This window comes from Lepidothrix coronata, unplaced genomic scaffold (assembly GCF_001604755.1).
Source record: "Lepidothrix coronata isolate B3197 unplaced genomic scaffold, Lepidothrix_coronata-1.0 Scaffold38, whole genome shotgun sequence".
Classification (NCBI taxonomy): Eukaryota; Metazoa; Chordata; class Aves; order Passeriformes; family Pipridae; genus Lepidothrix; species Lepidothrix coronata.
The window spans coordinates 4,853,691-4,867,339 of record NW_016690218.1 but is presented as its reverse complement, the minus strand read 5'-3'; the positions used below and the strand labels follow the sequence as shown (position 1 = coordinate 4,867,339).

At 35.9% G+C, this 13,649-nt stretch overlaps 1 protein-coding gene across 1 annotated transcript in view; it reads right to left on the bottom strand.

Annotated features, from left to right (window-relative positions):
* GPATCH2 (G-patch domain containing 2) overlaps positions 1-13,649 on the bottom strand; it is a 120,808-nt gene that overhangs the window by 102,937 nt on the left and 4,222 nt on the right. Inside the window, exons 2-3 of the mRNA XM_017812950.1 lie at positions 7,473-8,186; positions 2,180-2,241 (exon numbers count right to left, since the gene is read on the bottom strand). Coding sequence (XP_017668439.1) covers positions 2,180-2,241; positions 7,473-8,186 — 776 coding nt within the window. The remainder of the gene's footprint in view (positions 1-2,179; positions 2,242-7,472; positions 8,187-13,649) is intronic.

Below are 13,649 nucleotides of genomic sequence, written 5' to 3'. Positions count from 1 at the left end.
TATATCCTGGAAGAGGCAGACTGGGAACACGGGAATAAGAGTCTACCTTTAAAAACAGAAATCAGAATCAGCCAGTTCTTCTCTTAATACATTTTCATTTTGTCCTCTTCCAGCTTTGTTTATCTCACTTAGGCTTTTTCTTTGCTTTTATCAGATTTGCTTTCTCCTTCTTTCATTCTTGTCAATTTTGTATGTGTTTCAGTTCAGCTATATATAAATTTACAGAAATAAAATAACCTCACCTTACTTAATAATGGGAGTACAAATTACTAGCATTTACTATGAGGGGGGAATAAGCATTATTCGAAAATAAACAGTTTTGGTTTTGCAGTAGGATCTCTGATAGTACCTTCATGGAAAAGTCTCACAAAACCAAAGCTCTAATGCAGATCTAAAACTGTCTGAGGTCCAGTGTGAAGCTAACGGTCTTCTGATCATACAAAAAAAATTAATTAGTTCAAAGTAGAGATTAAAAAAATAACGTTTTATCAGGGCAATATCCTTTTCAGGTTTAATTACTATTGTTATTTTTATTTATATTTCAGAATACTATTTCAGATCTAATGCTTTCTGCTTGAAAATTGCAATCAAACTGAATCAAGATTCAAAAACCACACAGATAAAATATAAGAACTACAGCTTTACAATAAAGAGCCAACACTAAAAAAGGTAACATCACACCAGTGAAAGAACACCGTTGGTCACTGATCCCTCCCATTTTATCTTCCCACAAAATATATAAGAAAACCACAAAGCAACTGAGATGTTTTCAACCATATTACTCAAAGATTCAAATAATTTAATTCTGGATTTAAGGACAAACCTATTGATACAAATGTATCAGAAGGGTACTTAAAAATGTATGCAATTAGGAATATGATAGGTCATCTCACACACAAATATAGATGCCAAACATTTTAAAAATGGCAAGTCAAAAGACAAATTCCAATAGGGAAGCAAAAGCACATCTTTTTGACTTGTCCCATACTTAAAGAATTGTAATACTGAAGTTACGAGATGGATTTAAACTTTCAAAGAGAGCCTAAACTCTTAAAATTATGAGTTAGCACAATTGAAACCAGATACTCAGACTGGGAGGTACAGTTTGTGTAGCACAAGTTATGACTGAGCAAGGAAGGTAACACCTCTGTTTTAAGTCATCTCCTTACTGTAATGTTAAAATAAAAGATAAAAAAACCCCAAAAACCAGAAGAGACTGAATTAGACATTAGAGAAAGAAAACAAACAAACAAAACCCCCCAAACATTCCTTTAACCTACATTTGTGGAATGGGCCAGGATTTGTCTTCTTGCACCCATTCAAGTAGCCTTTGGCAAACCACATACAAAAATAACCTCCATTACCATTAACTTAAAATTTCCAAGAGAAAAGCAAGTCTTAATAACTTGAGAGATTATTTTTGTCTCATTTTTGTATACTGTCAAAGACAGTGAGTTGCTAGTCCATGAGCTGGGCACTAAGATGCATAATGCAGGTAAATGTGTTGTACCTAAAGATGGCAATAAAGGGTAAAGCTGATAAAAACACCCACCTTATACTTCCATCCTCAATTGTTCTATCATATAAAAATATGTGAGAACATTATGCATACTAAAGGAAAATTTCGAATCTTTACTGAATCTTAGATGAAAGAAAATTTTTTCAGATGGGAGATGTTACACAGCATCCGTCTTCTAGTCTAAATCTTAGACTGCTGAAAAAGTAGTTTGCTTGAAACTACTTTTCAAACAAACTACTGAATGAAAAAGAAGTATAAAATCCTGAAATTCTGCCATATCAATTTGGAGGAAAAGAAAGAAAAAAAGCCACCTCAGAAATAGTATGATAAGCAGTACTACAGAGTCCTGTCAGATTACTGGAGGAACTGAGGAATTAAAACTTAGTACAGATGGATTTTTAGGGAGATGTTTAAGTTTTAAGTAAGTATATCATATTACAGAGACTACTGCTCAAGACAGCTTTTGACTGAGTCAGGCATTCAGGTCACCCTCTGATAACACGAAAAAAAAGCAAAACAGAAAACAAGCTATACTTCAACTCATTAAAACAGTAATAGCAACTGAAATATAGTAATTAACCTATGAAATAACTTGTAACGCTTACAGAATTTCAACTGATGTGGTTTGAGGGGTGGAGAAGGGAAAGATTGTTTCAATACCTTGTCTTCCCTCATCATTGGTAAACAAACCAGCATCACTGCTGCTCAGACTGCTGGATTCACTGCAATAAGAGAGAGAAAGAAACAGATCAAAAGAACAATTGATCTTTCAGTCGTAAAATTTTAAGGAGACAAGGCTGTGCTCAGATTGAACTTAAGCCCAACAGAGATAGGAGAGAAAATAGGATGATTTTTTTTAATCAAACTGCAAATATCCTGGTTCCATTAACTACAAAGCGTATTATTTTTGGCACATAAAACCATGGGAATCTAATGGTACCCTGACAGTAAGCCAGATGTGACTGCAACGAGGTGCTGACACAATTGATGCATTTTATTATCTGCTTCCATCAAATGCTCACTGCTCCCTTCTTATGCTGTGCAATTCAGCTTGATCCTGGAACACCACTGCTCAATAAAATAGGAAAAGTCTCAATCAAAGGCAGACTAACCCCTTCCTTCAGCACATGAAATATAAGAGTCTGAAAATGGAATTACCTTTCTGAACATCATTTGCAAATATTCTGGAAAAGACACTGCTTAAGGTTTCATGACATACTACTCTGACAAAATGAAAAAAGTTTATAACAAAGGTAGCCAATTAAATCAAAATAAAGGTCACCCTGAAGAAAATAAGTACGATCCATGATCATAATATTAACAAAACAAAGCAAGGTGTAGTCTACTTTTCCATGACTTCCAGCATGGCTTTAAAATTAGAATATGTGTTTACAACATCATGTATGCATATACATCTCTAAATTCAAAGACATGAATAGGTATTTAGTTCTTTGCTCTATACACATTGCTACAAACAATATTCCACGTCTCTAAAGAGTAAAACAGACTGGACTTTTAACAACACAGATCACAATTTGTTGAGTTTCACATGAAAAGATTTTTATGTAAACCTTTTATTTTGTTTTGTATCAGGAGAGTAGCTCTTTTAAAGAAATAATATTCTTACCAAAATTTAATCACATTTTACTCACATTGGGATCTAGAAGAATTTGAAAAAAAAACCCAAATACTTCTGTTCAGCACACAAATTCGAGTACATGCTATAAGTGGTATGGCTAACCTTGATGTTTCATACAAGCTACTCACAAGAACTTTAGGTCTGTTTACCTTTCTACACTTAACTCATATTACAATATGCATGCAATCCTACACTTGAAAGTCAACTGGTTCCAATTATTTTTAGCTACTTTCTAATGATAAATTATTTTTATTTTAAACAACTAGAACACTTCAGAAAATTATTGCCTTTTAAATTCTAATGTCTCAAAAAAATAAGCCTCCTTTTTTTAAAGCTTGTAATATGAATTATATAAAATTAGTCTCATTTGTGTTTAATTATAAGCATATATTTGGTCTTTTCCTCTCTCTCTGGGAGGCATCTCAACAGGATTTGAAACACAATATGGTAGCAGGAGACACAAAGCAGTGATTATTTCTTTAAAACACATATATATTATATAGACACAGGTCTGTGTTTGAAGATTAAGTTGTCCTAATCTTGGCTGTACCTTAGGCTTACCCATAGTGCATAAGCAATACTTATACTCTCTTTTAAACAAAATATAATCAGAACAGACTTAAGCACTTGCACAATTGCCCTATGCAGAAGAAAGATGACACACATGCAATAAGAATGGAACCACCTTTCATGAGGGAGACCAAAACTTGAACTTTCTAATGCTGTGAATCCTTGTAACTCCCTTCAAGCAAGCGTCCCATCCTCACTTTAATTATAACATAGATGGCTTTACTATCCTTAGATTTCATTGGACACAATTTTACATCACACATCTACAAGAAAAAACATTCCTTTTTCCCAGATTTTTCTTGTCCACTTATTGTTTAATTGTACTTTTTAAAATGAAAGTTCATAAATCCTTTCAACCCTGATATTTCAGCCATTTTCCTACCAAAACTTCCAATTTTGAGAACAGTCTCCTTCCTTTTTTTAAATAAGATATTTTAATTGTGCAATAATTCTTACTGAAGGACTAATCAGTGCATGAAAATATAACCACTTGAAAATAAATTTAAAAAAAAGAATTAAAAAAAAAAGTTTCAGAAAAAAACCCCCTCAAACTAACACTGTCATATCCATCCATGCCAGCTACAGCATTCACCCTCCTCAGGCCACAGTCACATAGGGCAAGGATTACAGTCAAGATAATTGCTACATGGCAGTCATTTCACTAAATAAATTCAAAACCTCTGGAATTAATACATTAATATCTAAGTAACATGAAAGCTGTTATGATGGAATTTATTTTCAGTTTTAATATCATTTTGCACTTTACACTGCTAATTCCTTTGCTTTGTAATGAGAATTCCGCTCCCAGCATGACTTCCATGAAAAAAAAAAAAAGCCACAGATTCCTTTTAGTCCTGTAAAATAGTGTATGCAAGCAAAAACTTGGAAGGAACAGCTATGCTATCCAAAAAGCTTTCACAGCTTAATTTCTACACTTGGTGGAAACAAAGAGGAAATGACTGTCATTTGCGGTTACTGTTACAAACAAGCTGTCTGGTACCTTGGGCTTATATGAGACGTGGGCTTTGTCCTGTTCCCAGGAACTGCCCAGCTGCTGTGCTCCCACTGACCCCAGGCTGGTGGGTGGCTGTCTCTGAGTTTCACTGCTGCCTCTTTTCCAAAAGGGGCAATTGAGATTTCCCCTCTCTTTAGTCGCTCTAAACACAAACAAGTGCCAAAGCTTGCAGGGATTAAATATCACCCGGAACACCACACACTGCTGAATTTGGCTGAAACTGGTCAAAAGCTAAGCACCCAGGATATGTGAGGATGAGCAAAGGACAGGCTCTGATCACAAAAATCTAATTTTCAGTGCTTAAAACAAATATCACAGGAATTCATCTCTAGGATCATTTAGATGCTGACATTTTAAGAGTCTGAAGATTCCTACTACTGCTCCTGAATCCTGCACTTAAAACCTTGTTATTGCTGTGTTTGGCTTTTGAACACTCACACAGACATAAAAGACTGCAAAAGAAGTGTCATAGCATTTTTAATGTGCACTTCAAATACGTGTTATGTTATTTTCAAGTAATGTCATATGTACACGTGTATACACTGAAAATTTCTCACTAATTTTAGAACCAAGCAATTTAATTCCCATTAAAAATTATCGTCTTTGTTTTTTTAAAAAAAAACAAAAAAAACTTCTAAAAAAATTTACCTTTTTTAAAAAAAAAATTATCGAACTATATTATTGCACACATTATTGAGAACAAAACTAGAGCAGTTTTGTGTACTTTTTATTCTTCCTCTTCCAGCAAGTGTTGCTGAAGTGCAAATCTTATCCAAGATCCTTTGTTAGCTCTCTCTATCTTGTGCAATCTCATGCTCCCTTTTAAAACCTCAGCTTTCACTTTCAGAACATAGTCTTAAGAGAGTTTGCTGGTTCTTTCCAATTCTTCTGTCTAAATGATCTCAGACAATAAAGGCACTACTGCATTTAAGTAAAGTTAGATTAAAACAAGTTAAAATTATGCACATACAAAATATTCTGATGCAGTATCACCTGAGAGGCTTAGATATGGTGGATTTCTAATCACACTATGAAATGTAACTTTTTTAATTCAGTAATTTCCAAATTTATTGGTACAGATGACCATTGGAAGAAATTCTGTCACACGACAGACCATCACTCAACCATGTGCACAAGCAGAAAACAGTAGGAGGATGAGAATGGTTTTAAAGACAATTTACTGGGGCCATATACATGCATTTGAAGTATGATTTGAGAAACTGCATCATTCGGGGTAACAAAACATAAAGCATTTTGAAGAGGAAGATCAACTTTTAAAACAATAACATCTCTTTTGTGAAAAAAGATATTCAGTCTGACCTGAGAGTTGCTCAGTTTTTGGGATCCTTATTGATCACTCTCCTCTCCACCCAAAAATTAGCTACAGAATTTGTGAGCTGAATAACTGTTATCCTTGTAGCATAACAGAAGATCTATAAATAAAAAAGTGACAAGACTATGGACACATGATAAATTATGCAATGGTTCCTAGCTTGAAGAAAATTTTTAAACACCTGCCTTTAGGTACCAAACTTGGAGTAACAGAATGCCAGTATCATCAAAGAAGAGAGTTTGCTAAAGGCTTCCTGACAACACACACTCCTGTGTTGCATGGGTGAGTTCTGCTCCAGTAATTAAGATGCTGGGAACAATGTTTAACGCTTGGGATTAATTCAGCTTTTTCAGCTGCTTATTGTTCACAGGTGAGGGACAAAGCTAGTATGTAATAAAAAGACTTGGGACTTTTCTGTCAATAACTGGAGTTAGTCACTTATCAACACTGTTTTTATTACAGCAACCAATCTGTCTGCTCTGGTCAAAACCCCTGGATACTCTCTGCATCTCAATTCTACCCGTCCAGTTCAGAGATAAAATGCCTACCAAAAAGAACAGGAACACTAGTGCTGTCAAGCAATTGATTAAAATTATATCTTCTAATGTGTGTCTTTCTTGTTGACACTTCTGCATTCAGAACCAGGCACATGGAATAAACATAATCAAGCTTACCAGGCCCTGCAGTTAACATCCCTTGTGTATGGTGGAAAAATGACTTACACCTTACTGTGTTGTCAAAATAGTACTTTGGAAACAATTACCATTGTAGTATGACTGCTGTCTGGAATGGATGGATGAGGTGTACTGCCAAAGGGTCATCATTCCTCCATTTTTCTAATGGTAAGCTCAGGTGTTTCTGAACTGTAAATTGGTTTTTGCATTTCGTAAATGATGTATATCCTTGGCAACCTGCAGACTTTTTATGCCCATACCACATAAGAACATACTGTCTAAATGGTGACTCTAAACACTGACAACCTTTCTGACAAATAGAGATAACAATCAGAGCACCAATGTCTAGAAATTGGAAAATCACTTAATTCTTGTCTGAGAACTGTCGAACAGTTGAAATATCCAGAAAAGAACATATTAATCATATGTATACTTTGTCATTCTTAATCTTGAAGCAATTAGAATGTATTATTTCAAGAAACTGTTTTCTTGGTTATTTCTCTGCCCCATGACTATTTTATGCTGAATTTCTTAACCTAAGCAACTCATATATATTAAAAACAGTACATAAAAAATTAAGAGTAATTTATTAAAACAGATACTATTGATGCTAGAATTTTAACTCTGGAACTAAGAAAAAATCCAAAGACTCCCAATACAAGCATCTGTAATAAAAGCAAATATTATCCAAAGTTTCTTTAAGAAGAAAGAGAAAGAATAACCTGTCACTCATGTTCTCATCTGAGCCTTTTTGCTCCTCATATTCCATTTTGTCCTTATTTGCTTGGTTCACTTCTTCATTTTCTATAACAACTCCTTCATCCAAGATTTCTGGTCCTTGACGAGCTGCAGATACTTTTCTTTTTTTCACTTTGCTCTTGGAAAACTCTTGGTGCTGGTATGATTTATTGTTATTGTCCATTTCTTGATCTCTGCTGTTATCCTGCTGCTGAGTTATTGTCAGTGCATTAGAGACTTCTGATGGCAGATCTATCGCCATCCGTTTTACCTTTCTTCTCCTGCGCAAAGTTCTGTTTCCCAAACTGTCAACAGCCAAATCTGGTTCATGCCACAGAGGTCTTTTGCCTCTGATGTTATTTAAGTTTGAGGAAGGCCTACGTTTAGCAACCAACAACTGGTCATCAGAGTCACTGTGGTCTTTCTTATTAGCATGATTCTCCCTGTAGTCTTTGTTTGATTCCTCTAAACTGGAATCGGAACCTTCACTTAAGCAGTGACCAGTCTCCCAGGGATGATGGGTGGTAAATGAACGCCTTTTCCGTCCCCTCCTTTTCCTTGCCTGTCGCTTCAGAAGACAAGACACACTTCTAGAATGATCTCCAGTATCAGCAAAACCTCCTCTGGCTTGCTCTGAACTTTCTTCCAGTGCTGAGACCAGATCATGAACCAGCTCCTCCATAGTCCTACTGAAATGCCTAAATATTTCAGGGAAAAGAAAATACACAAGAAAACAACAAATTAATCTGAAGTGTTAAGCATAAACTATAACAATTTTATTTGGCAAAATCATTTGGGTCACTTTAGGTAAGGTAGTAAATGTCCATCTTATAAAGATTATTCCATTTCTTCCAAGAGACAAAAACTCACCAACCAGTCCTCTGCAATTTGCAACACATCAGCATACAGTGCTTTTAAAAGGTATCTTCTCAAACGTGGAAAGAAGAGGCAGGCAAGGTGTTTCCCCACTTGTTTCTGGCCTCACTATTATTGTTTGTTTTTAATTTACCTCATCACACTTTCATGATTTTCAGCGATTCCATGCGGCAAGAGCATCAACAAAGACCATTCGCTCTAACTGCAGGTAAGGAGCACATTTTAAATTCACGAATGGGAAATGGAATATATCATATTCTCTCTTGATAGTACATTAAGGAGTTCTGTTTAAGAGTCGTCATTATTATAAAATATTTTTAAGGATAATTATCTCCTGATGTTGCCTAAATGCCAAAATGAAGTTAAGACAGTAACTCTGACAATATGACTTTGTTCTTAATTCTGTCTTTCCAAATGGCTGATTTCTGTTTGATTTTAAAAAAAATACTGATTCAGTGAAGTTACATTAAATTGAGAGAATACCAGCTACAAATAATTCTAGAGTATTAAATGCAAAGTTCCTACCTCATGTAAGCACTTACATCCATAGAATCACGTGCTTGCATAAGGAAAAAAATCCCTAAACACACACATTGACTGATTCAGGCCTTATCCCTTTGGAATATTTTGCTCCTTCCACCTCAAATTTCACTAGCATTTAGCATGTCTTTAACTCAGTATACTTCAGTAAGTTCACCCATGCATTACATGAACATAATTATGAAAAAAAAAATTAAATGATTGCTGCTGAACTCTAATCCTTCTCTGAAGACTGTGAACCTTCTCTAAACACACGACCAGACTCTCACATTGAAACATCAGAAGACCCCTTTTGCTGAGGTAAAGCAGAGAACATTGTTGATGCTCTCTACAGCATTACACTGATACATATGGAAGATACTCAGAAAATTATGTAGAGGACATTTAGAAGCAAGACTTTTCACTTATTTTAGAGTATAAAGTGATGGTGGAATTAAAGCTTTCTACCCATACCCAGTGGTGCTGTAGATTTGGAGAAAACCTTGACACACGGCTTCCCCCTGTCACTTACCACAAACTTCAATGTTAAAGGTACTTAAGGGTGATGGCTGAACAGACAGTCATGATCACATGGTACAAAAATTTTAAATATTAATGGAAAAACCAAAGAACACGTTTACAAAGAAATCCAAGCTGCTCATGAAATATCTTACCTAAAGAAATTATATATTCTCCTTTTAAACGATTTTCAGAAAGACTTATTTTTAAACATTTCAATTGCAAGATCAATAAAAGCACAGAAAGTGGTAGAAACACAAGCTTATTTTAAATTCTTGAAACTACTGTGTCACTTATCTCCCTCTTTTTCTGTCCTGCTGTAATCTCTAGTCATATTAGTCCCTCCTTATTTTATGTTTTCTTTGGCTCTCAGTACAGCAGTTATCATATTGTCTTGTAAGTGGTGAGACAGCTCTGGAAGAATGCTACGCTTCTCCTTAATCTATTTGGTTCACAAGAATGAAAACATCCATAATCACACAAAATTACTTCTCAGAAGCAAAAGAAGCAACATAGGAGGAAAAGCATTCCAAATGAAGCAACAATTTTCTGAAAATTCAGAAAGAGAAAAGTGGAAAAGTGGAAGTCAATTAGTCTAGAAAGTACTTCTAAATGTGGCAGCACAATGATGTAAAACTAATTCTTTCTTTGATTTTTCAAAGATTCAATTACTGCAGAGGGTTTGGGGGGGTGAGGGAGGTGTTTGGTTTTTGCTTAGGTTTTCTTGCTTGTGTGGTAGGAATACACACAGGATGCCTGAACATATCAGTCCTTGTTTCTCAGTAGCTATAACTGCAAAATGGGGAGGGCACTGGCCCCTTTAGCCTTACTATTAAACCCACAGGAAGAGATATATCCTCACAGGTGCTCATATCAGAAATGAGATACCATTAAGATTTAAGGGTCTTCCTAAGACTTTTGTACTAATATAACAGGAGCTGTAACACTCAAACAGGCAAACTCCAGCACATTTGGGTTAATTTGAGACACCAATTCCCCCAGCTGCCTGCCCAGCCCTTCTGGCACAGACTTTTGCATTCACAGCTAACTGACAGAACTGGAGGTGCACCAAAAACTGAAACAGTAGGCTTAAACCTGCATTTAGCTCCCAAAACGAACAGGTTTCTGCTAATCTGCCAGAATATGAACTAGCCTGTACGTTTCTTGCAGCCCATTCTGCCAGTGCCCCTGCAGCACAAAGCAAAAGGGAAAGACAGGGACACTAATGTCTTACACCATAGTTTATGATTAATTCCTTCAATTCAGCATCCCTAATCTGTATGGATAACTGTATCACTAAAATCAATGTAGCTCCTAGTGTGGACATACCAATTTACTCCAGATAAGTAAGGTGGTAAAGTTGTCTTAGTTCCAAAAATACTTCAAGATCAAACACAATATACCAGCTCTGATTTTTATACCTGAATTCTTGCCTTGAATTCTGGCCAAAATACTGTCAATACAGATTGTGCCAGATCAAAAGACGAAAGTCAAGAAGAGTGAACACCCTTAAGTGTTTTTGACATAAAGGGTTAACAAGATTCTTAAAAGGCCCTGAGCGGTAAAAGGACTTAATTTCCAGCAGACTATGACTTTGAATATTATGCACTCCTGCAATTAATCTTTTCTACTGAATATCAAGTCTCTTCATTGCAACTCCTGAATTAAGATTTGTACAGGGCAGTGATCTTATTTACCCTAAAAACTGCAGTCATGGTTCAATGTATAATATAACTATCATGGTTGTATTATGTCTTAGGCAGATTGGACAAATCAATATTGTAATTATTTCAACATGTTTCCTTAGAATGATTATGAGAATTACTTGATCAGTTTGGGACTGTGCAAGCTCCTTTGCAACAGATTGAGAATACAATCACAAATCACTTCAGCTTTTTATTCACATTGCATTTTCCACATGCCAGTGGTCCATATTAAAATTCCTTCTCCTGAAAACTCAAAACACCTCTTTTGCTTCATTTTATTGTTGCTCTCATTTCTCCTGCTATAATTGAAGAATTAAAAAAAGGCAGCAGCAACTAGATAGAACAGTTAATCTCAAACCTATCTTCAAAATTCAGGAGCATATTTCTATTATAGCATTATTTATCAGACAAACTCAGTTTTGAAACTTTCTCCATAGTTCACAACCAGCTGTCAAGCTTGTATTCCAAACCTATGAAGCAATTTTAATCATCACTGCAGATGGTACTGTAACAAAAATATTTGCATTTGAAACAAGTTGAAAAATAACTATAAGAAGTATTAAAGACATTACCAGTGAGTATCAACAATATTCAGTAAGATAAGAAATTTCAAAGGTTGTAACAATGAATGTAGAACAACATAGTGAGGTACAGAAAATATTAAGATGAGCCACAGTTTAGTATGACTCACATAAGGCTATAAAAATGCACTTACAGCAACAGCCCACAGCTAGCAATAAACTGTAATGTCCTCACTAGGAGAAGATTCTACTTTACTACAAGAAAATCTAGTTTGCCTACACTGACCTTTACATTCATCTGAAGCAATTTTAATGTAGTTCACCAAAGGCTGACTCTTTTCCTCTCAGACCCTCACCAAAACCGACCATATAAGTACTGTTTGCAGGAAACAGAGTAACTGCTTTCACCTGCTCCAAAACAGACCACACGGCTTCTGTTCAGTATTAATATTCAAATTGAAAATCCTAAGGGAAATAATGGGCACTTACTTTTTCAGTGAAAATTAAGTATCATTTGTCTTCACCTCCCACCTAAAGCATGTAACAATGTAGAGCTTTGGCTGCCCGCAAAATATTTAACAAACACACACTGATGGGAAAGTTAATTTAGTTGCACAGCTCTTAAGGAGAGGCATTATCTCTTACCAAACCAACAGCTGCATTTATATTTCCTTTCTAGTTCTGTACCTTTTCCTGTTAAATAGGTAAGGGGTTTCTTGTAGCTAAATTTATGCTGCATCTGTGCCTCATCAATTCTGAAAAAAACCATGAGTTTTGCTGTCTTCACAACCCAGCTTGATCACAAGCTAAAAGCACAAGAAAAATCAAAGAGTTCCTTGAACATCGGGATTATAAAACTCAAATTCTTATAATCTTTTCCCATATGGATTCTCTGATGTCTTGTAACACAGGTGTACTCACAATGTACCTTTATCTTCAGACAGCTACTAATTTGAATCCCATTTCTCCACCTCAGAAGCTATTTTCACAAAGTCTTAGACACATTAGTTTTGAGACCCCTGCTTTATTAATGAGTGCGACAGAAATTTGGATTGAACAGGTGCAAGTATTTGGGAGGTAGCAGAAAACGATAAATCTCACTGCCTTGCCTGAAGAATTTATGGATTCAAAAAAAGAGAACTATCATGTTCTTGGGACACATGAAGGGGGAAGCAAAATGAAGCAACACAACTGAATTAAAAAGCTAGCAAGAGACTGTGGTAGATTAGGAAATAACTGATAAACCTATGTTCCGTAGAAGGCTCTTCTCTCAGGTAACAAATATCAGGACAAGAGGAAATGGCCTCAAGCTGTACCAGGGGAGGTTTAGATTAGATATTAAGGAAAAATTTCTTCACTGAAAGGATGATCAGGCATTGGAACAGGCTGCCCAGGGAAGTGGTGGAACCGCCATACCTGAAAGTCTTCCAAAAAACATGTGGATGAGGCACTTGGTATCATGGTTTAGTGGCGAACACGGCAGTGCTGGGTTAACAGTGGGACTTTATCTCAGAGGTCTTTTCCAAATGTAATGATTCTATGACCAGAAACTGAAGTTGTACCTAGACTATTTAAACTCACCTGTCATTAAAAAGCCATCTCTACGAGGAGGACAAAGCATCTGGTTCCACATCCACACCTATTTATGTCCTTAGGCTCTGTCTGCTGGACAATCAGGTAAGAAAAGCTACACTACGACCAAAACGTATTGCCCCCTTTCCACCCTGTATCGACCATTGCTACAGGCACAGCAGCCAGTTACCAAGACTCTGCACTCTCCCACTTCTAAGGATCCGGCTTCCCCAAAAGTCTAAAAGCCAATGCACCGGCAACACGTTCAAAGTAAATCTGACACGCAGATCAAAGAAACTTAATACGAATGTAATTTTCATACTATAAAATTTAAAAATGTGACAGTATCAGAACAGACACTTACAGAAATTAAGCGGTTTTGAATTTTATATAATAATAATGGCCAGTCTTCGCAAGCGAAGATTTTGGGAAAGGTCATTGACCCTTC